The 25838-nt window shown below is 40.7% G+C and overlaps 1 protein-coding gene across 2 annotated transcripts in view; it reads right to left on the reverse strand.

Annotated features, from left to right (window-relative positions):
* LOC148349025 (roundabout homolog 2-like) overlaps positions 1-25838 on the reverse strand; it is a 134654-nt gene that overhangs the window by 21193 nt on the left and 87623 nt on the right. For both annotated transcript variants that reach the window (XM_088320769.1, XM_088320770.1), the window contains 12 exons: positions 24801-24972; positions 21736-21941; positions 16223-16304; positions 15980-16145; positions 15475-15641; positions 11747-11868; positions 11447-11678; positions 6257-6381; positions 4236-4407; positions 403-579; positions 260-286; positions 148-187 (listed from right to left, as the gene is read on the reverse strand). In XM_088320769.1, the coding sequence (XP_088176895.1) occupies positions 148-187; positions 260-286; positions 403-579; positions 4236-4407; positions 6257-6381; positions 11447-11678; positions 11747-11868; positions 15475-15641; positions 15980-16145; positions 16223-16304; positions 21736-21941; positions 24801-24972 (1688 nt within the window). The remainder of the gene's footprint in view (positions 1-147; positions 188-259; positions 287-402; positions 580-4235; positions 4408-6256; positions 6382-11446; positions 11679-11746; positions 11869-15474; positions 15642-15979; positions 16146-16222; positions 16305-21735; positions 21942-24800; positions 24973-25838) is intronic.

A 25838-nucleotide genomic window follows, 5' to 3' on the forward strand; every position in this document is an offset into this window, starting at 1 on the left:
CCTTACGTTAGCAAGAAAGGAGCGGCAGCCTGATTGATGATCACTCCACGGGCGAAAATTAAGATCCAAACGTCTAATCAAATTCACCAGAAAACCCAGAAACGACTTTGGATCTGGTATTGAGAGGAAAAGAGTTGAATTTCTTACCTTCCGTTTCTGATCAACCCTCTGTCTCTTTGGAAGGTGACTTAGAGGAAGAGAGCAAAAACAAGAATTAGTACGATGACTAAATTGGTCTATTTAAATTATTATTTTTTACCTGCTCGGGTAAAGGTGAAAGACTGAACTGCAATGACAAAATAACCAAAACAAACCATATCAACACTCAGTCATAGCTCAGTTCAATTGCCTGACGTCTATTGCCGTCGGTGGCACAGAACGGTGTGTTCGATAGATTTTCACCTGCGTAGTTGCTAAGTCCTTTCCTCTTTTTTCTTCTCCAGTAGAGCCAAGCACTGAAGCCCATGAGAACAATCCAACAGGCTCCGCCAAGTCCTGCGATAAAGGCCGGCTGTTTGACCACGTCCGAGATGCTGTTGTTGCCCTCCGATCCCGTCATCACGTCCCTCTGCTCGGCCCCTGTCCAAATATTTACAAAATTATAAAGATATATTCTTGTTTTCGTTTCTTTTTGTGGAGTGAATGTGTTTTAGTATTATTGAGTGCTAGTTAAGGCTAGGTTTAGGGATAGGGTTAGGACTAGAGTAAGGGCTATGGCTAGGGCTCGGTTAGGATTAAGGCTAGGGTTAGGGCTAGGATTAGGGTAGGTGTTAGCTCCCCAAAATGTTGGGGAGCCATGTTGTACGAAAAAATAAATATGTTGGGAGCCTCTCAAAAATAAAATCTTTATATAGGCCATTTAAGGAATATATTTATTTCAAAACACTAAGAACGTTTTCGTTGGGATTGTCCTCAGGCGGCATGGCAGCGCAGTGGTTAGCGCGTGTGTGGCACGGTTTGGGGGTCATCATTCAAATCCAGCTACCGGCCTTTCTGTGTGGAGTTTGCATGTTCTCCCCATGCTTGCGTGAGTTTCCTCCGGGCACTCCGGTTTCCTCCCACATTCCAAAAACATGCATGTTAGGTTAATTGGCCTGTCCATATTGTCCTTAGATGTGAATGAGTTGTCTGTCCCTGTGTGCCCTGTGACTGGCTGGCAACCGGTTCAGGGTGTCCACTGCCCACTGTCTGATGATAGCTGGGATGGGCTCCAGCATCCTCGCGACCCTACTGGGGATAAGCGATGCAGATAATGGATAGATGGACGATTGTCCTCCCGAAACCATAATTATTTCCATTATCGATTTTTTTTAAAAAAGTGCTTGTGAGCCACTTGGGAGCGCCAAAGAGCCAGATGATATTCCATAGCTGCTTGTTGCCGAGCCTCGGGTTAGGACTAGTGCTAAGTTAATGAGTTAAAGTTAAGGTTATTATTGAGAGCTGTCAGTGATTAAAATAATCACAACAAAAAATGCTTCCCATAGTTGGGCTGCTTTTCTAGACCGGTACAATACACATATTGATATCAAATCTCTAGTTATGATGGATACTGATACAATTGCTAATACCACTAGTACATCAAATTATTTTCCTCTCAAAAAAGGTGTTTAAAAATACCTTTAAATTCTAAAATATTTATATATGTCATGATTACTGATGCGGGGCACCTGAGTCTGCTCCGTTGGCGCCAACAGCCGCTGACACTGATTGGCTGCTTCCTCTTTTTTAAACCCCTGCCTTCCTGACACCACTCGTCGGATCGTTTGTGAACCTACGCTACACGTTAGGCAAATTTTTGAGACTCCTGACTGTATCCTGCCCTGTTCTACGTAAGATTCCCAATGCCGACCCTTTTCTGAACCTGTTTATGTTTTTGCTCCTCCGCCCCGGCCATCGACCTGTTTTTTCCCGTTGTCAACAACTACCCTTGCCCGACACGGAAGTGCCACTTCCGCGTTCCAGCTATCTGCTACCTGTGACCGACGATCATCGGATCGTGGATGCAAGTCCTTTTCTCCTTCTACATAAAACTGAGTAAAACGAACGCAATTGGGTCCCGTCTCAGTTCCTGGTTCGTGACCAGGGTTGCGTAGGGTTACTTTAACTGGATTACTTTCAAATACTTCTGGATTACTCCAATACCAAATATGCTAATAAAAGACAAAATAAACTAGATATGAATAAAATTATGACTCACAACACGTGGTAAGCTTTTCCTCCTGGCTTTGATCTCTTTGATCGCCGGCAAAACTAACATAAAATGCGACAGAAACAAAATGAAAATAAATCCAAACAGCTTGCCAACATCATTTTTGCCATTCCATGTATTCTGTTAATACCCAAGCCTGCACAAAATTTTGTCATCTTATTCACATTTAGTTTCTTTTGTCTTTTATCAACATATTAGGTATTAGAGTAATCCAAAAGTAATTGAAAGTAATCCAGTTAAAGTAACCCTACCCAACCCTGTTCGTAACAATATAGTTTTTGCATTGATTCTAAAAAAAAAAAAAAAAACACTACTTAATCTACTTTATCGTCATTTGATTTCACAGACTGGCAATTGCTTCAGGGGTCCCCTACCCACTGCCCGAAGACAGTTGCAATGGGCTCCAGCACCCCTGCAACCCTACTGAGGATAAGTGGTGTAGATGGTGAATGGATGGAGGATTTTATAGACGATAAAACCGTGAAAAAGATGAAACAAAATAAATGAAATGCTTTTTTTTCAAGCATCATTTGAATCAGTCACTATTGGCTAAAGTTATTCGGAGGTAAAGGGGGTGGATCCATTTTATCATTTACAGGCTCGCATAGGCTAAAGGGGCGAAACAAAGCCTGCTATTCGCCGAAAAAGATGAATGTGAATCACACGTTGGGTTGCACTACGGCATACAGAAAACATTTTTTACTATTCTGTAGTTGTAAATATTTTACTCTCCTGGATTTACTACACTCACGGTTGTAAGAATGGTTACGTATCATTATTGAACGAGATGGCTGCAAGAGAACTTAGGTGAGCTATGCGGCTTTATATTTTCCCGGTATCTTGTTTTAGAACGATCTTGATGTTTCTGTGATGAGTTTATTTTTAAAACAATTCAATTCAAAGTGTTTATCGTCATATGCACAGTAAAGAGCCCCGTTTCCCTGCACAATAAAATTCTTACTTTGCTGTCCACACAGTTGCCAGCAAAAAATAAAATGGAAACTAAGAAATGTTTGGCATTTCTTGCATCCCAAGACTTTCGAATGATATTTGGAACGATGCATTTGAGTGATTGGTGACATCGTACAGACACTGTTTCCGTACATGTCTGCGACACGTATTTTATTCTTTGTAAGCTTTCGGAATGTTAAGGGGGTAATACGTTTGACTGAACTATCTGACTGTTTTGTCGACGTTCCCATTGTAGCGCCTTATAGTCCGGTGCGCCTTATGTATGGAAAATATAAGACCAAACAACTATTTTTTTGGGGGTGCGCCTTATAACCCGGTGCGCCTTATAGTGCGGAAAATACGGTACATATATATATATATATATATATATATATATATATATATATATATATATATATATATATATATATATACATATATATATATATATACAGAAAACTTCTCCAATAACTTAACAAAGGTTGAAAAAAATATGAAAGGACGTCCAATATATAGTATGGGCCACGTTAGTCAATTCAACGTGGCGCTTATCAACTGGAGCCTAAAAGACACGAGATTGACAGAGCAGAGCAGCTCTGACAGACTTTGATTTTCTGTTGCAGCTACTGTGCTGTGAAATTAGATTCACAGTCTGCGGCAGGGAGCCCCCCGAAACCCCCCAACCCTGACATACACACACACACAAACACACACCATTAAACTGCTGCCCACAGGCCTGTCTGTTATTATTTATCAGTCACAAGTCAAAGAAGAGGAGCATCTGTACTGAGCTCCGATATTGACACTGGACTTATTATATACTCGGAGCATCCTTTTCATAAGAAGTGATTTGCTGATAAGCTTCAGGAAGAGGGCGGGTGAAAAAGCAAATACATCGGCGACTTTGTTAGCTTGCCCACGTTATCAATACGGCGGTGTTACCAAACACTACATGTAATGAAGCGCTATTGATTTTCCAGTAGACGTCTACAGTGTAAAGAGCAATCTTCTTCCAACGGGGCGCTAAATTGATAAATCATTTTCTGGGACCCCGACACGCTAGCTTGCGGATTACCCAACGTGATGAGCTGGGGGGTGCTCTTGACCCCCACCCCGGCGCTGGTGCTTGCTGCCACCTCCACCTGGTACTGCACCCCGGCCTGAAGACCCCCCACCACCACGGAGCGAATGGTGGCGTCCACGGATTTGTTGACGTGGAGCTGCGTTTCGTTGGTTAGGCACCAGATCTGAGAAAACAAATTGCATTTGAAGGTGACGTGTGGCGTTCGGGTTAGGGTTACGACTAACGATTATCTTGATAATCGATCCATCGGTTGATTAATTTTTTTCCAATTATTTGATGAATTGGGTTTTAAAAAAAAACAAATGTCCTTTTTATTCAAATATTGACATTTTGGACAAAAAATCGAAAGAATAGAATATTCTATAAAATAAAACATAAAAAAAAATCAAATTCAAACAGCTAAAAAAAAAAAAAAAACACCAGTTCATCTCACTACTATCAGAGTGCAGATCTATACAGGACAATAAGATTCAAAAAATCCTTCCTAGGGAAAAGCCTGACACCCCTTGCCATTTTCCAAGACAGTTTCCAAGATGGCGGCGCGCGCGAGTGCAGCGGCTTCAGGGGCTCCAGTTCGTCTTTTGTTTTTCAGTGTTCTTTTATCCCTAATATTTTTCCTTCGACTCCTTTTACAACTACAATAACATCCACAACATCCCGAGGGATATACAGAGACCACAGGATCTCCCTGGGTGATCTGCCTGCCGACAACGACGGAGCAAAAGTAAAGGCTGCCGGTCGGGCCTAGGCTAAGACCAGCGCTTCAAGCATGTTCCTGACCACCACGCCATATCCATTGTCAACAAAATGGGTGAATTTGAGCTGCGGATCGCCACCAACAGCTTCGTCCGAAATTGCAGTATTTTTGTCATCACGGAGTCTTGGCTTCCCCGACGCCACAGTCCAACTAGCAGGGCGCACGCTTCACCGGCATAAACGAGACGAAGACTCCGGTAAAAACAGGGGTGGGGGACTATGCGCAACAATAACAGCCGCATCATTGACACACACTGCTCACTCGATATAGAGTTTCTAGCAGTATCGTGTAGACCCTTCTATCTACCGAGAGAGCTAACTGTGGTCATTGTGGTTGCTGTTTACGTTCCACCGGATGCTAACGTTCTAAATCTCCTGCCTGCTGCTATCAATAAACAGCGGCTTGCACACCCCGACGGAGCTTTTATCGTCGCGGCGACTTTAATCAGGCATGCTTAAGGACTGTACTTCCCAAATTCATTCAATACGTGGACTGAGGGGAAAAACACTGGACCGTGTGTACAGTAAGATCAAACATCTAGTTGGATCTGGCCATCTCTGTCTGTCCCTCACCCCTTCATACACTCACCCTCCGGACGAAAACAAAGCCTATGCAACAAGGACAGTACAAACATCTTCTTTGTTCCTTTATCTCTTTGTTCTCCTTATCCTCACTGTAAAATGTGGGCCTGGAGTGCCACGTCCAATTTCGTTGTCACAATATATCCCATGTTGTAACAATGACAATAAAGGTATATTCTATTCCATTCTCTTCTCTTCATTACCCTTCTAAACAACCGGCCCTGCTGACCATTCAATCAGTTTACCCTCATTGTCCCATTGTTTGAAATCCCGCTGTTTTTTGGAACGTAATAGCTGTTATTTTCCCCCGGAAGTCAGTTGGAGTAAGTTTTCCAAAGGAAACCAATAAATTATCCTTGAATCCAAACAAAATAAAAAAACACACAAATGCATGCTATATACCTTTAAATGTATAAGACACCTTTTTATGAAGTGCAAAAAGAGAGGTAATATTTGAGGAGAATGCAAGTACTTGATCGGATCAAGAGGACCTCGGGCATCATTGTACGAGGTCCTCTTGATCCGATGAAGTACTTGCAGTCGAGGTGCCCTCTGCTGGACCAAAAAGCTACTTCTAGTTCGTGGCTGGACCAAGATGATGCAATTCTTAGCCAACGCCTTTAATAACCGATTCGTTGTTGCGGCCCTAATTTAGGGAGCAAGTTTAGGCCTACCTTGTATTCCTGGATGATGCCGTTCTGCTGGTCCGAGGGCGGGGGGTCCCAAGACACGCTGACAGAGGTGCTGTTGCTGCTACCGACGGTCAAAACTGTCACTTGCTGTGGGGGTGCACTGGGGGCTGGGGATGCAAAATAACAAAAAAGCAAGGATTGGTGAAATTATAGATTAGGGGGTTCTGAAAAAAGCAATGGGTCACCTTAATGTACTAAGTGTTTTCGTTTTTAACTAGCATGATAATTAATTGCATTATCATTTTTTTCTAAATACATGATTAATTTCTTGAAAATGTTTATTTTAAAGTAGCTATAATTTATATATGCAAATACCTCAGTTTCAAAATACAAATAGCATTTGAAACTACCGCATCAGGGCCACATTCCCATAGTCCGCTAGTTTTTTGTTTTTTTTTATTCTGACCCGTCGAACATAACTTAAAAACAGGCTGAGGTCCCACTCTTGTCCCCAGTGTCCCTTCGCGCCTCCCCCATAAAACTATATTCTTCATTAATTATTTTAATAAATGATTGCATTAATGTCTACAGTTCTAACATTCAACAAATGTACATTTTAGGGCTACATTTTTCCGTATTTGGGTGTTTTCAAAAATGTGTATACATTTTTATTATTATTTTTAATTCAATGTTTTATTTCATTAATGTCTATTATGCCAGAATTCAAATAATGTAATTTAAAAAAATATATTATATATCTATTTTGAGGGTAGCACAGCGGTGCAGTGGTTGGCGCATGTGCGGCACAGTTCTGAGGTCATGAGATCAAACCTCCTGTGTGGATTTTGCATGTTCTCCCCGTGCCTGCGTGGCTTTCATCCCGGCACTCCCGCACTTTTCAAACCCCTGTCTTCCTGTCACCAGTTGTCAGTCTGTCTGCAAACCTCAGCTTACGCTAGGCAAGATTTTCGACCATGACTCTCTCCTGTCCTGATTCCTGTTTGATTCCCGACTCCGACCCATTTTCTGAACTTGACTACGTTTTTGCTCCCCCGTCCCGGCTACTGATCAGTTTTTTCCGCTCTCGACACCGCCATCCCTTGCCACGGAATTACTTGCTCCCCGCGACCAGCGATCTCTGGATCGTGTGTATTATCCTTTCCCTTCTTCCCAATAAAACTAAAAAACGCACGCAAACAGCTCCTGTCTCCGTTCTGTTCCTGACATATTTAGAAATGCACGTTTATGCAATAGTCTGTTTTTGCTTATTCTTCAAATCATTTAAATCATGGTCTTTTTTAAAATTAACAATATATATTTTTTACCACTAGGTGGCGCTTAGTAACACACAATGTTCGTTTGAATATAGGTGTTCAAAAACAACATGATGAAATGTTCTATCAAGGGCAGCATGGCGGCGCACTGGTTAGCACGTGTGCAGCACAGTTCTGAGGTCATGAGATTGAACCTCCTGTCTGGAGTTTGCATGTTCTCCCCGTGCTTGCGTGGGTTTCCTCCGGGCACTCCGGTTTCCTCCCACATCCAAATTGTAAGTATACATGAGCAAGCAAATTGTCTGTCCCTGTTTGCCCTGCGATTGGCTGGCAACCAGTTCAGGGTGTCCCCTGCCCACTGCCTGAAGATAGCTGGAATGGGCTCCAACACCCCTGCGACCCTACTGAGGATAAGCAGTGCAGATAATGGATGGATGGATGCATGTACATAAACATGTCTGCAAGTATGTATATTTTTAAATGCATGAGAATAACAAGCCCATCTTCATACTCACCAACCCTACCAAGTTAGACCCTCGCTTTTCTCCCCCTTACAAAGATGTACCGATATTTCAAACAAAATCAACAAAACAAATTTTGACTCAAGACTAGTATTTAAGTCTATGGCTGTTTGATCTTGAAATAAGAATAAATCTATGTGCGTATATAAAACACACCAATGACATGCTCAATGTTTGCCACTTCAGGTTTCAAACAATTATAATTTTTTTAATATTCTGAAAAAGTGGGCGGCACTGCGCAGTGGTAAGCGTGTCCGCAGCGCAGTTCTAAGGTCATGGGATCGAATCCTCCTGTGCGGAGTTTGCATGTTCTCCCCGTGCTTGCATGGGTTTCCTCCAGGCACTCTGGTTTCCCCCCAAATTCCAAAAACATGCATGTCAGGTTAATTGGCCGGTCCAAATTGTCCCTAGGTATGAATGAGCGAGTGATTCGCCGGTAACCAGTTCAATCCCTTGCCCCCAACCCACTGCCTGAAGATGGCTGAGATGAGCTCCAGCACCCCCGCGACCCTACTGAGGATAAGTCTTGCCGATAATTGATGGATAGATTCTGAAGAAGGATTGTGTTTGCCTTGTAAAAATAGTGTGTGATAACATCTACGGCGTTTTGAGGACATAAGCTTGGCATGAACGCCGCTGCAAATATTTTTAAACCCAATGCGGGCCGCCACTCAAAAAAATAAAGAAATAAACGACTGCAGTCAAGGCATCAAAAAGCTGCTCCATTTGCCGCCTTGACGCCTGCAATCTGGTAAACATAACTTGCTCGGCTAATGAGCCCCTCGCGCGAGCTACTTGAGACGTGAATTAGCAAACGCCTCCGCACCCGAATGCAGCATTTGTGATGGTAATGGCCGACTATCAAACTGTCTCAGCTGCCTTCATAAAGCAAACTGCAGTATTATATTCCAGGTTTAACAGTGCTTTCGGATTTACCATGTGCTCGCTTTATCGGTCCTCGGAGCCCCTTCCCCCCTGCCGCACCCTTTTGAATTTTTCCAGGTGGCAGATAATGCACGTTTCCCCCCCGAAAATTCTGCTGTGCAATCCATTTCTGGCAGTGGATTACTCAACTTTTCCCTAATACCTTTTTTCAAAAGGACCTAAAATTGCTACCTCAGTTGGAAAAATCCTGGGCTAATCCCGTGTGGGGGTTTTAATTGGGCTCCAGCGAGATACGTTTGCTAGACCAATTTTTTCTTATGTGCTGCCACGAAAAAGAAACTTATGTTGGAATGGACAGGCTTATCTCCCTGAGTTCTTGGATCTTGCAGCACCTAGTTGCGAATCCATTTGAGAGATACGGCGTGAAATCATGGTTTTTAAGAACAAATGTGACCGAGAGAAGGTCCAGGATTTTCTATTTTTTGGATAGCCTTAAGCAGGGTTGGGTAGGGTTACTTTATCTGTATTACTTTCAATTACTTTTGGATTACTCCAATACCAAATATGCTAATAAAAGACAAAAGAAACTAAATATGAATAAAATGATGACTCACAACACGTGGTAAGCTTTCTCTCCTGGCTTTGATCTCTTTGATCTCCGGCAAAACTAACATAAAATGCAACAGAAACAAAATGAAAATAAATCCAAACAGCTTGCCAACATCATTTTTGCCGTTCCATGTATTCCGTTACTCCCCAAGCCAGCTCATCTCATCTCATTAGCTACACCGCTTATCCTCAGTAGGGTCGCGGGGGTTCTGGAGCCCATCCCAGCAATCATCGGGCAGTGGGCAGGGGACACCCTGAACTGGTTGCCAGCCAATCGCAGGACACACGGGGACAGACAACTCACTTGCTCATTTATACCTAGGGACAATTTGGGCCGGCCAATTCACCTGAAATGCATGTCTTTGGAATGTGGTAGGAAACCGGAGTGCCCGGAGGAAACCCACGCAAGCACGGGGAGAACATACAAACTCCGCACAGGAAGTCCGGTAGCTGGATTTGAACCCACACAGGAGGTTCCCAAGACCTTAGAATTGTGCTGCACACGTGCTAACCACTGCGCCGCCGTGCTGCACTAGGAAAAACATGTCTACATAAAATTTGCAGTTTACCTCATTGGCAGAAAATGTTACCCATATTTGGTATAATTTTCTCTTTTTAAGATATTACTTATTTTTTGATCTCATCCATCATGTCATTTTGCAGGTATTGTCATGAACCAGAACAGGATCAGGACCCAAACGCGTGACGTTACCCACAGAAGCCTTTTATTTTACGGGAAATAGGGAATCATACACGTTAGGCAGTAGTCTGGCGTGAAATGATTGGAAGCCAGAGGCCGACGAGATCGATACCAATTGCCCGAGTTGATATCGGACAGATGGGGTTGATAGAGGACAGGACGGACAGGATAGATAATGAAACAGGGTATCGAAAATAAACAGGACATATTAGATGGGAACAAAAACTGGAGAAAACAATAAACAGGACAAAAATGTTAGGGACATTTTTGAGAGATACAAACTGATTATGATGAAGAACCTCCAACAAAGCAGACATTTTTTCAGGCGGATTTTTTTATCTGTTGGCATTATTGTGTGTTTTGGAGTAAACATTTTATACGGTTGGATTCACTGGACAATCTTGGAACTAACGACTTCATGTTCGCGTCAGCGACTATCATGACTGCCAAGAGACATAATTGGTGAGCTACACCGGCTTTATAGATTTTCAGGTATCTTGTTTCAGACTGATCGTTATGTTTCCGTGATGGGTACACTTTGAAAGGGTAAGCATATCTTGAATGCCAAGAGTTCAAGCTTTTTGATATTTGGCATGATGTATTTCACTGACTGGTGACATCGTACAGACACATATTTTGTTTTTCAAGAATTTGATGGGCCGCCAATTATTGTTTTATCATTTAAATTAGAAAAAAAAAAACAAGTTAAAAGGTTTTTAAACTAGGAAATAAAAATCTCTAACTATACTTTTATCAGTGTTGGGTAGGGTTACTTTAACTGGATTACTTTCAATTACTTTTGGATTACTCCAATACCAAATATAATAATAATAATAATAATAATTTCCTTTGTATTGTCATTCTTTGTAACAATGTACACAGAACGAAATGTTGATACACCTGACCCGTTGTAAAAGACAAAAGAAACTAAATATGAATAAAATTACAAAATTTTGTGCAGGCTTGGGGAGTAACGGAAGACACGTATCGGCAAAAATGATGTTGGCAAGCTGGATTTATTTTCATTTTGTTTCTGTCGAATTTATGTTAGTTTTGCCGGAGATCAAAGAGATTAAAGCCAGGAGAGAAAGCTTACCACGTGTTGTGAGTCATCATTTTATTCATATTTAGTTTCTTTTGTCTTTTATTAGCATATTTGCTATTGGAGTAATCCAAAAGTAATTGAAAGTAATCCAGTTAAAGTAACCCTACCCAACCCTGACTTTTATCTAGATTTATTCACCTTCTTCCATGGTCCGTGCCGTCATGGATTCGCTGTCTGCGCCCTGAAACTCGTTAAAGTACGGTCGAACTTTAATCTCATAGACAATTCCCTTCTTCAGGCCCAAAAGAGTCAAGTCCCTCTGTGAGGAGACTTTTAAGTCTTGGATCTGCCATGGTCCCGGAGAGGGAAGCCCCGATGTCTGCCTGTACAGAACTCTGTAACCTTGAATAAATCTGGATGGATTGTCCACCTATGGGGAGGAAAGAGTAAGAGGTTATACAGTTTGTGGGGGTGGAATCGGATCCCATCGGTACTCACAGTCCACGTGACTTGAACTGAAGTGGAACTCAGGACTAGCGGGTTGTGCATGCTGACCACAACGTCCCCCAACTCTTTTTGGACATGACGATGGTCCACTCCCTGTGCGGTCGGGCTTATATCTGAAACGGCAAAGAGGTGGGCTAATGATTTACATATCTTGAATTAAATCTCCATAAAATAACTCTCTGATAGGGACATAATTGTCAAGGACTTGATTTAATTTATTATTCTTTTATCTCTTTGTTTTCCTTATATCCTCACTGTAAAATGTGGACCTGGAGTGCCACGTCCAATTTCGTTGTCACAATATATCCCATGTTGTAACAATGACAATAAAGGTATATTCTATTCTATTCTATGACGCAAATGGCACCCGGAACTTGTACACGGTAAGACAAGAGAAAAAAAAAACGATCATTTTCTTGATTGATCAAGTATTTTATTTTTCCCCGTTTATTGTAAAACAGAACATGATTTCAGATAACGAACAATGTAGAAAATGTTACAATAACTTAGCTCGCCCCAAAAAATGTCAGAAAATTGTTATTTTAAGTGTTAGCTTGAAAAAATAAATAAAATCTCTGCTATTAAAAAAAATAACCCTTTTTGCAGAAAATGTTGCTCATTTTAATTATATTTTTCTGGTTTTTAAAAAAATTGATCTTATAACATACTTACAATTGGCAAAGTCGATAGATTATTTTTCTCATTTAAGGAAATATTTTCGACCACAATCAGAGAGAAAATGCTGAAAACCAATACAATGATCTACTGTATATTGTTTAAGATAATCTTTAAAAAAAAAGATTTCTCAAAATTCGCAAAATTGTCTTATTGAGCACTTGGTAGATTATTATAGTATAGAAATATATATATATATATATATATATATATATATATATATACATATTTGTCATGATTACCGATGTGAATCACCTGTCCCTATTTGCCCCTATTTAAACCCAGTCCTGTCAAATCCCCTGTTGTCTGTCTGTCTGTGAACCTCTGTGTGTACGAGGCAAGCTTTTATCAACCCTGACTCCCACCTGTCCTGTTTTTGCTCCCGTTTGTCTCTGGCTGCGACCTGTCTTGATCTCGACCACGTCTGCTCTCCCGTTCTGGCTTACGACTCGTTTCCGACCACGCATTGCTCTCCCTGTCCCGGCTACCAACCAGTTTTCCCGTCTCTGACACCGCCATCCACTCCCGTGTTCGGATCACAATCCGAGAACGTGAACGACTTGCTTCCCGCGTCCAGTGAGCATCGGAATTGTGAGAAGACGTTAAGTGATTGACCTTACCCTGTGTGCTGGTCGTGACATATTTTTTGTGTTTTAGGGGCCGGTCACACAGCCGTTTGCGGCTGAATCACAGCTAAAATTTTGCGTTTTTTTTTTGCCCGTGGTTGCCCGCGATGGAAAATGCGCAAAATTGGCCAACCCGCTGTTCATAGGTGGCATGCCCGCAAAACAGACGCCGGCGACTGTTCCGCTTCCTCATCGCGTCATTTCTGCGTCATTTTCTCGTGTGGACCACGGGTATAAAAGCTCGTGAGCCGGTGTTGTGCCCAAATCCGAGTCCTGCGCAACAATACCCACCCAACCACCCCCTCGCGTGAACGCGCATTCTGCTGCGATCGCTTTTGACTTTTTCATCCGCGTTAACAAACGCATTTTGTAGAATACAATCGCACTTTATTGTTTAAATAAACGCGTTATATAGACTAGGATCTCCCAATTGTTATAATTAGCTCGCTTTATTGTTTTAATAAGCGTTTTATATAAAATACGATCGCTTTTGTTGGAAGCGCAGCAGAATGCGCGTTCACGCGAGGGGGGGAGGATTTACCGTTCGATTACGTTCACAACAAAAACAAAGACGGAATGGTTTAAGTTGTATTACATTTCCAACAAATGCAAGACGAAGTGGTTTTGGTTATATGTTCGCCATTACATTCCCTAAAAGTGAGATAAAACAAGGTAAAAGTGGTTGTAGTAGCGAGGGATGCAAATCTCGGCAGGGATGCATTTCTCGGATGACACCGGGCTGTAGAAATCATAACACAGTCCCGTGAAGATCAAGATTTCAAGCTATGGCATCATTTTTATTTTATTATCTTGAAAAGAAATGTCAAGAAATAAAAATGGATTAAGACGAGGTCACTACGCTGACGGGGATCCATGTTCACCCCCTTGACGTCTCGAGCACAACTGACGTGTGCTCGGCAAATCGCGCTGTATATACGCGGAGAAAGGCGTTTGACTGTCACACGCGTGACACCCTAATTTCACGTAATAACACCGCGATACAGGCGCAGAACATGCTATTGCCATGCTCCACCCACGATTACCCGCTGAAGTTTCCCGTCCTACCCATGTGTAACCACGCCCTGGCCGCGGCCAGAGCACGTCGCTCCGCGTCATTTCCGCGTCATTACCTCGTGTTGACCACGTGTGCGGCACGCGGTTTAACACGTGCTCAAACTTTTGAGCAGCTCAAAAGTTTTGCGCGCGGCCAACCTCGTGTGAATTTCCGACCGCGAGTAAAGCACTGCTGTATCTCGTCTATTTGGCGGTCTCAAAACGTCCAACAGCGCCCAACAGCGTCTGCTTCACGGGCAGAAATTTCTGGCCGTGGTTCAGCCTCGATACGCTCGTGAAAGGCTGTGTACCCGCGCTCTGAAGAATTGAGCAGCGCAAAACTTTTTCGCGCTGCCACCCGCGCGCGAATTTCCGACTGCGTGTTAAGCACTAATGTATCTCGTCTGTATGGCGATCTCAAAGCGTCCAATAGCGTCCGCCTCACAGGCAGAAATTTCTGGCCGTGATTCAGCCGCAAATGTCTGTGTGACCGGCCCCTTAAGTTGGATAAGTAGTTGCGGGTTTAAAGTGTTTTCTTTTGAAATCCAGGTAGAAAATATTTCACAAGTTTGTGATTTCCTCCAAAAATAATTTGAATGAACCCTAAAAACAGTCAATAATCTAAAGAAATATATAAAACATGTAAAAATAACACCCACATATGTGTGCTGGTAAATGAAATAATTCATTTCAATTCTAATAAATGTAATCGTCCAATATTTATATAACCAAATTTATCCCAAAATTGTACTTTTTTTTATGAGACTTTGACAATTATTTAAACTTACTTTAAAATAATTATCAAACGTGACACCCGCATGTGTAGCCTAACCAATATCAAATAGTCTTTTCGAATATTATTGAAAAAAAAAATCTATATTGTGACCTACACATATATTGATTCTTGATATGAATTTCTAACTATTAACGGAAAAAATAACCCTTTTAATAAATCAATGAGAGTTCACCAGAATCAAAAGATTTGGACAATTTGGAATTAAAGAAAACAAATAAAACAGGGGTCTCAAATTTGTTGCACATGTGCAGCAAATAGTAAAACAGTTTGAGGCCTCTGCCCTCATATGAAAGTTTAATGTAAATGTGAAACGAAAATTATAGACACATTTTTTACTGATTTTTAGACATATTAGTTTGTGTAAAAACATATTTTTGCCGTAACCTCACCCAGACCATAAGTCCAGCGACCATCAAGTAAATTGAATTTAAAAACCCTGATGTAAAAGGATTTAGAGATTAATTACCATTTAATTAATCATCAAATAAACCGATTTATATTTGCAATTTTAATAAGCATGAACTGGTTGACAAAATAAACATAAAATAATCCCAGAATGTTCTGGATACCTTGGGTCCGAACGGGCTCAGACATGGGGCTGGGGTCCCCCAGCCCTTGAAGACTGACTGCCCTGATGATAAAAAGGTAGACAGTATTGGGTCGAAGGTCTGCGACGGTGAATTTGGTGCTCCTCACGTGCTCTGCTACTGTCTGCCAGCTGTTGCTTACGGACTGACTGTTAAAAAAAACCGGGAAAAAATTAAAATACATTTGTGTGTGTCGGATAAAAAGACTGACAGCATTTGATATTTTCCTTCTACATCACAAGCTAAACCCTGCCGTAAAGATGAAATACTCTTCTTGAAAGCGAACAAATACTTGTCACAAAATGATCAAAAATCTCCGTTTAATGCCGAACCTTCAAATTTGACCCTCAGAAGTGAATAAACACGAATGCTATCTATTTAGAACAGTGTCTGCTTTTAACTGACACGAACCCCTCCCTTTTCCTCTCCCATCTGCTTTTTTTCGGGGTCACTAAACGTGGCTGGGGGGCTTGGGTCACAGACGTACCCGAAGGCTTCAATGACATAGGAGGACACCGGGGATCCGGCCTCTGTCCCCTGTTCCCATGACAACGAGATGCTGCTCTTGGTGACATCAGTGACCTCTGGCTTGGAGGGCGGCCCTGGAAGGACTGTCAGGTTGTTGGACAGGAAGTCAATGGGGTCGGTTGAATCTGAAGGAGAATACATATATTTATGAATGCTTTTGTCAAAAAATGAGAGGTTGAACGTTTTGGTGAGATTCGGATACCTGAGATGTCCAAGTAAGCGCTCCATGATGTTTCTCCGCTCGAACTGGTTGCCACGCACGTGTACAAGCCGGAATCGGACATCTTGAAAAGAAATACCATAAGAATGAACACAGATCACAACAATGTGACTATTTTACCCACAAATGCGACCACATTTACAATACCAGGTCACACGATGAAATAAATAAAGGGGAAATGTCAGTAACCAGAATGTAGACAGGACCCACTCGCGTAACGTTTCTCACAGTTTTATTGGGAAGAAGCGAAAGGAGTGTACACAGGATCCGGAGATCGCTGGTCGCGGGGTGTAGGTCGCTCGAACGCGGTAGAGGGATGAAAAAAACGGTCAGTAGCCGGTGTGGAAGAGCAAAAACATGGTCGATATCAGAAAATGGGTCGTTATACGGGACAGGAGAACAGACGTAGTCCAGATCAAAACAGGTCATAATTCGGGACGGGAGAGCAGACGTAGTCGGCAGTGGCTCAGGAGGTAGAGCGCTCGTCTTGGGATCAAGAGATCGCAGTTCGAATCCCGTCTCCTCCGTGTTACATGTCAAAGTGTCCTTGGGTAGGACACTGAACCCCTAATGCCCCCAATAAGCAGGTTAGCGCCTTACATGGCTGCACGGCCGCTATTGGGAAATGTGAAGCACACTGTAAAGCGCTTTGTGAAGTCTTGACTTGAAAAGCGCGATATAAATGCATTTTCATCAAAACAGGTCGTAGCGGGAGAAAAACAGGGGGCAAAAACACAGGACAGGCGAAAAAGGGCTTGCCGTGTAAAAACGGAAATGCGCAGACGGACCGACAAAAGGGGACTTACAAGAGGTTAATACTGACATGGAACCAATCTGTCAACAAGCTGCAGCTGGCGCCCACGGGCAGGGCCAATTGGGCGCCATATCAACCGTGACAGAAGCTGGCACCACACGGCAGGGGCCAATTGGGCGTCATGGCAACCGTGACAGAAACAAAAAAAACATGTTTTTTTCTTCTTCCAATTTTGGCACAGAACGTGTGGTGTTCATTCCCACAATCATGCATGTTCTAACATATTCCACGCGCCATAGATCTCGAGAAATTCATTTTTAAAGTAGACAGTTTGAACTCAAAGTTTCGAGAGAAGGCATCGCTTTAGAAAACGACCACTCAGTCATTCAGCATGCAGGTCGATGTTTTACTCAAACAATGACGCTAATGAACACGGTTGGGTAGGGTTACTTTAACTTGATTACTTTCAATGACTTTTGGATTACTCCAATACCAAAAATGCTAATAAAAGACAAAAGAAACTAAATATGAATAAAATGATGACTCACAACACGTGGTAAGCTTTCTCTCCTGGCTTTGATCTCTTTGATCTCCGGCAAAACTAACATAAAATGCGACAGAAACAAAATGAAAATAAACCCAAACAGCTTGCCAACATCATTTTTGCCGTTCCATGTATTCTGTTACTCCCCAAATTTAGTAATTTTATTCGTATTTAGTTTCTATTGTCTTTTATTAGCATATTTGGTAATGGAGTAATCCAAAAGTAATTGAAAGTAATCAAGTTAAAGTAACCCTACCAACCCTGCTAATGAAACTAGTTCCTCTGACCCCAATCCAAAGGACAATTGTGACGGAGAATTGTTGCTGCCAGATAGGTCAGGAAAATATCAAGTCATTCAATAAAAGGATTAAGCTTCGGTATTTGATAGTTAGATTTAATATATGGATCCTTTAGGGAAATTCACTTCCACCCAATAGTAGGAAAATGAAGGGCATACTGATTCAATGTGTCAGCGGGACCTGTTTTTTAGAAAGGTAATGAAATTAAATTAAATGATCTGCATTTCTATAGCGCTTTTCAAGTCAATGACTTCCCAAAGCGCTTTACAATGTGCTCCACATTTCCCAATAGCGGTCTTGCAGCCATGTAAGGCGCTAACCTGCTTATTGGTGGTATTGGGGGTTCAGTGTCTTACCCAAGGACACTTCGACATGTAACACGGAAGAGCCGGGATTCAAACTGGGATCCCTTGATCCCAAGACGAGCGCTCTACCTTCTAAGCTACTGCCGCCCTAATAGCAGAGGGGGATCAGGCTTTTCCCGAGGCCTTATCTTCAAAATCTTATTGTTCTGTATCCGCGCCCTGACGAAGGCGTGTTGAAGTATTGGTGTAGTGGTCATATCCTGGACTATAGTGTTTGCCAGATGGATGATGGACTTGTTATTTAAGTCTGAGAGGTTGGCTGTGGATAAGTCGATGATTTGAGTTACTGTGTATGTGATACAGGTAAAATGTTCAAAAATCAAAAAACATGCAGAGCAGTAGAGTAGGATGGGTTGAACTATGCTTTTGGTATAGTGGTAACAGAAGGTGAGGTGCAAGATACAGTTCTTTGAGTTTGCAGATGACTGACTTTTGAATGTCCAAGGTATTGTTGGTAATTTGATAACCGTTTACCAAATTGTTCGAATTAGTTATCTGACTCCATTACCAAACACAAACTTCATTCACCCAACAATTTATGCGCACTTGTTTCTTGATGGAAAAGAAGAGCCGAGATTTTCACACGGGGCAGATTTAATTCCATTAACAATTTAACTAAGTGTACTCCATCGAAAACGGCCGAATTAATGTCGTTGGAGTCTCCGGGAAGCCTTCTTCTGAAGTCCTTTAGCTCTTCTCTCTTTGGCCATCCTCTCCCCGCACAATGGCGCGCCGACTCCTCCCATGGGCGCGCCAACAAAGCCCCCTGGGCTTCACCATCCCGGATAAGAGGGCCTAGTGTCTGGAACACTCAAAACAACACAGAGCGTGTCTACGTCATCAGGGCCTTGTTCTCAAAACAACGCCTGCCGTCCTCTGTCAGAGTCCTGTTATCAAAATTCCCTAGTCAAAATATTCTGCATTTGGAACAGCGTGACTTGTCATTTAACTCAAGCCCAGTCGGTGAATATCTTGCATTAAACTCAATAAATATAACTTGTATTCAGTCGTATAAAATCCTTTATAGTCAAATGTATAAAATCCTTCAGTATGCTGAGTTTGTCATCCGGTGTTACGCCCAAGTATTTGAAGGTGTTCGATTTTCAACTGTCCTCCAAACCAAACCGCGATAAAGAAGGGTGTGATCAAATCTTTTGCTGTGCCAGAGTCGCACTAATGCTTCTATCAATCCTTTTTCTACGACCCAAAACATATCCTCAAAGACAGACAGGATAATAATTCTCCAGAAGCGATAAGGTCGGCATTCATGAGGAAACAAATCTGACATTTGCGCGAGCTAGATCAATCGTGTCCGCCGCCGACTCCAGACTTCAATTTCAGCCGGTATTAGTTGACCACCCAGCGACCGTTCCGAGGGTGAAAAGTGACTTTCGGTCGCGTTCCCTCGGCGTGCAAGCGCGAATCTTGTGATCCCCGATAGACGCCAATAGCTGTCGCGACTGTCGAAGGAGCTTCGCAGATAGAGCTACACTGAAAACACATTAACCTTCACTGGCCTGCATTTGGCTCCAGACTCGCTGGAGAGTGGATGAGAAAAAAAAAACCTTCAAGCCGCTCGACGGAGAAAAAAATAGAAAAAAGATCCCAGTAAAAGCTGACATTAATTTCCTTAATTGATTTCCTCCAATAATAGTCATCCTCCATTCCCAGAACCATCAACGTTATCGCGAGGAGTGCTGACGCGGGAAATACTGTTATGACGGTTATGTTCGTATCGACAGCTACTATGGCGACTTTCACACTTTTAAGGCCTGGATCGCCTTTGAACCGTCCCCGAGACCTTCATCTGCACCAGATATTACAAAAATTCGAATGTTTTACTCTTCTAAGTTTCATTTATAATATCAAAATTACACGTCAAGAGTGAAATGTGACGTGTGTTAACTGTATGCATTAGTTGTTATCGATTATTTGAGTAACCCAAATGCGTCTCAAGAAAAAGATTCAAAACGAGACTTGCAATGTCATCAAATACTATGATACTCGGCAGACGTATGTTTATGCGTTTCCAGGTTATACCTATGAATCGCATAAATCTATCTTATCTATCTACCTTGGTCATATCCAGTGTTCCCTCTAAGCTGCACGCGTGCGCAATTGCGCACTGCCCGTGCATTCTCAGCGCAAAAAGAAAATCTAGCCAGCGCACAAAAATCAGGGCTCAAAATTACTAATTAAGAAGCGACTTAAGTCAAAGTTACAGTGCAAGAAGATAAAAATACACGGGTTCCCCTGACGTTGTGTCCTAAATGCGGTATTTTGAAGTCGATTCGAAGTAGAACGAAGTTGAGTAAAGTTAGTAGAGTTTGTCGGGGAACTTTTTCTTCTTTTTTCTGTGTTTTTTTCTACTTTTTTTAAAAAATCCTTTAAAAAAAATCTCATTGTGTTTATTTTTTCCGAGCTGTTACTTTTTTCTTTTTGTTCTCTATTTACTTTTTTCCTACATTTCTTTCTTTCCATTTTTTCTGGCTTTTTTCTAAAATTTTCCTCCTTTTTTCCTCTTCCTTTTGTTTCTTTTTTTTTCTCAGCTTTTCACTACTTTTTTACTTTGGTATTTTTTTCCTTTTTTGTTCTATTCCCCCCTACCTTTAAGTAATTTTGTGCATAATTTTTCTTAATATTTGGTCATGTTGGGATTACAGAAGCAAAAACAACCTGAAGAGCCGTTTAGGACCCGAAAAAAACGGTTCCTTTTAGTGAGCCGAGCCGAAGAAGCCGGTTCTCGTATTACTCTACTAACTTTACTTCGTTCGACTTCAAAATGCCGCATTTAGGACACAACGTCGGGGGAAGCCGTGTATTTTTACCTTCATGCACTGTAACTTTGACTTAAGTCGCTTTTTAATCAGTAATTTTGAGCCCTGATTTTTGTGCGCTGGCTAGATTTTTTTGTGCGCTGAGAATGTCCGAGCAGTGCGCAATTGCGCATGCGCGCAGTTTAGAGGGAACACTGCCCTCGTGTAGGTTTTAGATGAGGGGATGGTGTCATAATAGTCTGCAATAGTCTTTGATCACCAGCTCAGTAGCCTAGAACCAGCTCAGTAGCCTAGATGGTAAGGCGCCCGCTTTGAGACTGGGAGGTCGGTGGTTCGCGCCCCGGCCGAGTCATTCCTAAGACTTAAAAAGTGGTCGGCGGCGCCCTCTGTTGGCTGCGGCTGCATCGGCTCGCTACAACGGGTCAGGTGCAATCGACATTTCGTTCTGTGTACATTGTTACACAGAATGACAATACAAGGAAATTATTATTATTATTATCTGTGCAGCCCTTTGAGACTCTTTGTGATTAAGGTCTATACAAATAAATATGACTTGACTTGACTACGGATTTAAAGTGTACAATAATCCCTGGCTGTATCGAGGTTTACTTTTTGTGGAATTGCATCATGCACTGTGGTCTGCAACAGATAACGCACATGTGATGAAATATCAAATGCAACCAAATTTGACATGGAAATGAAAAGTAGTGAAATAACAAAAATTCCCCGAATAAGCATAAATAGCAGTATACTGACCTTGGTGCCCAGTATTTGGAGGCTTCCGTGTTCCAGGAGGGAAAATCTGGAGTCTTTTCCCAGCAGACCCATTCCGTTTTTCCGCCAGGTAATGGTGGGTTGAGGGTCCCCCGAAGCACGACACCTGAGGACGCTCGGGCTCCCAGGGGCCCGCGTTTGGTTATAAGGGCCCTGACGGATTATCGGCGGTGGACGGTCCTTCATGGCTGAGGATTGAGTGGAGGAATAAAGAGATGGTTCAATAAAAAACATTTTGAATTCAAATGACACGTTGATATTTTCTCATTATTGTTCTGCAAAAAATAATAACAAAATCAAAAGATGACTATTGTTATTTGTGAAAACCATTTAAAGCTGAGAGTAGTTATTGGACAGGAAGAAAATTGGAAATTGATTTACTCGTCTATTCACGAGGGCTTTGTGATCAATACATGCACTGCATTGAATGAACAATCTGTGGGATTAAAAATAATTAAATTGTTTACACTCAGCTTATGTAGAGATTCACTTTATTATTTGGTTGTTATCATTTTGGAAATTGAACAAAAAAAAAAGGAGAAAATGTATTATAATTACTATTGGTGGTTACAAGCTCCACCCAAACGATGTTTTATAAAAATGGTATATTGCAAGACGATTGATATTTTTTTGTGAGAATTACACCCAGATTGTGGGCTGCCTAATATTATTATTTGTATTATTTTTACCATTTTTATTATTTTTATTTGTATTATTATTTTTATTATTTTTATTATAATGCAGTATTATTATCATTATTATCATTATTAATATTATGTATATCATAATTTATTATTATAATGTAATTGTTATTATTATCAATATTGTTATTATTATTATTATTATTACTTTTTTTCCTTTTTCTTTTTAAACTAAGTTTACATATTTTTAATTCTACCCCCCAAAAATTTTATTTATTTATGTATTTATGTATTTATGTATTTATGTATTTATGTATGTATTTATTTATTTATTTATTTATTTATTTATTTATTTATTTCTAAAAATACAATATTAAATATTTCTTCAGTTTTGTTTAGGATAATAGACAATGTTCAGCAGTTCATTTCATTTGATTTTAAAATAGATACTAAATATTTTCAGGGTTAAAAAAAAACTGTAAAAGGGAGAGTACTTAATATTTGACCACTAGATGCCGCTGTACTGTTAAATGCAACTATAAAACGGGTGCTTCAATGCACAAATAAAACAGACTATGGAGACTCAAAGTAACCATTTTTATTTTTGCCCAGCCTTCTGTGAACGTAAAAGGGGAAAAGGAGAGAAAAAAAGAGGAAAAGAAAGAAAGAAAGTAGAGAAAAAAAGGAAAAACAGCAGAAAACAATAAAAATAAAGAGTTAAAAGAATAAAAAGAAAGGAAAATAATAAATATAGAAAGAAAAAGTGGAAACAAGGAAGGCAAAATAAAGGAAAAGGAAGAAAAAAGAAACGAAATGAAAAGAAACGAGGAAAAACATGAAGAGTAGAAAAAGAATAATGCAAAAAAGAAAATAGTAAAAGAGTAAAAAAAAAAACAATTATAAATGAAGGGAAAAAATAAGGACATAACCATGAAAAAGAGGAAAAAAAAGATATAAATTTAATAAAAAAGAAAGAAATTAAAAAATGTTTTTGGGGTGTTGGGAGTACCCGTAGCAGCAAAATGTCGGACAATAATGACAGCTGCCCCTCAATGGGGCTCATATTATGTGAAATACATGCAAATTTCTCAACCTACAACTATTTAAAACATCTGTTTTTATGATAGTTCATATATTTTTGCTCATTATTTAAATCAAAAGATTTTTTTCTTTAATGCATGAAGTTTACCACTAGGAAATGTTAAATTGTACAAAATGTATGTATGTTTTCTTTATTTTTGACCGTTTTTAATTTAATATAAACATATATAAATGTATGGAAATTGTCATGAACCGGAACAGGATCAGGACCCAAATGCGTGACATTTCTCACACAAGCTTTTATTTTACGGGACATAGGGAGTCATGCACGTTAGGCAGCGGTCTGGCGTGAAAAGACAGGAAGCCAGAGACTGACGAGATCGATATCAATTGCCCGAGCAGATATTGGGGTCGATACCGGACAGGACTGGACAGACAGGATTGATATTGAAACAGGGTATCGAAATTAAACAGGACAAACTAGACGGGAACGAAAACTGGAGAGAATAATAAACAGGAGAAACATAGATGAAATGAAATGATCTGCATTTATATAGCGCTTTTCAAGTCAATGACTTCCCAAAGCGCTTTACATTGTGCTTCACATTTCCCAATACCGGCCGTGTTCTGTGCAGCCATGTAAGGCGCTAACCTGCTTATTGGGGGGTTTAGTGTCTTACCCAAGGACACTTCGACAAGTAACACGGACAAGCCGGGATTCGAACTGGGATCCCTTAATCCTAAAACGATCGCTCAACCTCCTGAGCTACTGCCGCCCCAAACAAAGACGGAAACAAAACTGGAAACCGATGACAAACAGGACAAAATAAACAGGAACAATACCGGACAGGAAATACCAACAGGAAACAGGACTGAGTCAGAACTCACGTCTTGCGGGGCAGAGGTTAGTTAACGGATTGACAAAGGAAGGGTGAGGGCACTGAGCTTAAATAGAAGGAAAGCCAATTCTGTCAACGAGCCGCAGCTGGCGCCACACGGGCGGGGCCAATTGGGCGCCATGGCAACCGTGACAGAAAATAATAAAAATACCTAGTAAAGCATCATTTTTCTCCTCTGCCAAAACAAGTTATAATACTCTTATAGGCATTTAAATAAGGAAAAAAAGAATGGCATTCCAATATTAAACCGTGAAATGGGAAGAGATTTTTTTCCCCCAGTGTAGTACAAATAAAACATTTTGGGAGTGGTATGTTACTACACAAAACTACTCCAGGGCTCTTCCTACGAATGAAATATTTAAAACAGACAGCACATTGTTTGTGGAAATGCAAAAAGCCAAAAGTCTGCCCCTGTGTTTTATTTATTGAGTTTGTTCATCTTGTTGTGTTGGATCTCTGTACTCACCGTCTGCCACCTCCAGTTGAGCTTTGGCCAAGATGCTGCCTGCTACGGTGAGAGCCTGGCAAATATAATAACCGGCGTCCGAGCGTTGCACCGACTCAATGGTCAGCTCTCCGGTGGCGGACACCGAAATGCGACTGTCGCCTTGCGTCGGCTGGTTTGGAAACAGAAGATCCTGCGGGCGGGTGGAAAAGAATGCGTTGCGTCAAAAATATCGGAAACAAATCATTCGACACTGTTTTGAAGCAGTGTTAATCAGGAGTTGAATTAAGGACTTGTTTAATATGAATAAGTAAGCTAAATAAATACAATTTTTGCCCCATCAGCAAAAACGTATACAGTAATCCCTCGGTTATCGCAGTTAATGGGGACCAAGACCACCCGCGAAAAGTGAAAATCCGCGAAGTAGCAACGCCCCTTCAAAAATGCTTAATTTTTTTTTTTTTTTAATTATTTTATTTTATTATTATTATTTTTTAGACCCGGTTAATGGGGACCAAAACAACCCGCGAAAAGTGAAAATCTGCAAAGTAGCGATGCCCCTTCAAAAATGCTTAAAAAAAATATATATATATATTATTACTATTTTTTTTTATAGTTATTGTTTTATTTTATCATTATTATTTTTTAGACCCGGTTAATGGGGACCAAAACCACCCGCGAAAAGTGAAAATCTGTGAAGTAGATACGCCCCTTCAAAAATGCTTAAAAAAAAAAAAAAAAATATATATATATATATATATATATATATATATATATATATATATATATATATATATATATATATATATATATATATATATATATATATATATATATATATATATATATATATATATATATATATATATATATATATATATATATATATATATATATATAGATTTTTTATTTTATTTTTTTATTATTTTATTTTATTATTATCATTGTTTAGACCCGGTTAATGGGGACCAAAACAACCCGCGAAAAGTGAAAATCTGCGAAGTAGCGACGCCCCTTCAAAAATGCTTAAAAAAAAACAGATATATATTATTATTATCA

Source organism: Urocampus carinirostris, chromosome 17 (genome assembly GCF_059441175.1).
Source record: "Urocampus carinirostris isolate Australia breed hairy pipefish chromosome 17, RoL_Ucar_1.0, whole genome shotgun sequence".
In the NCBI taxonomy this organism is placed as follows: Eukaryota; Metazoa; Chordata; class Actinopteri; order Syngnathiformes; family Syngnathidae; genus Urocampus; species Urocampus carinirostris.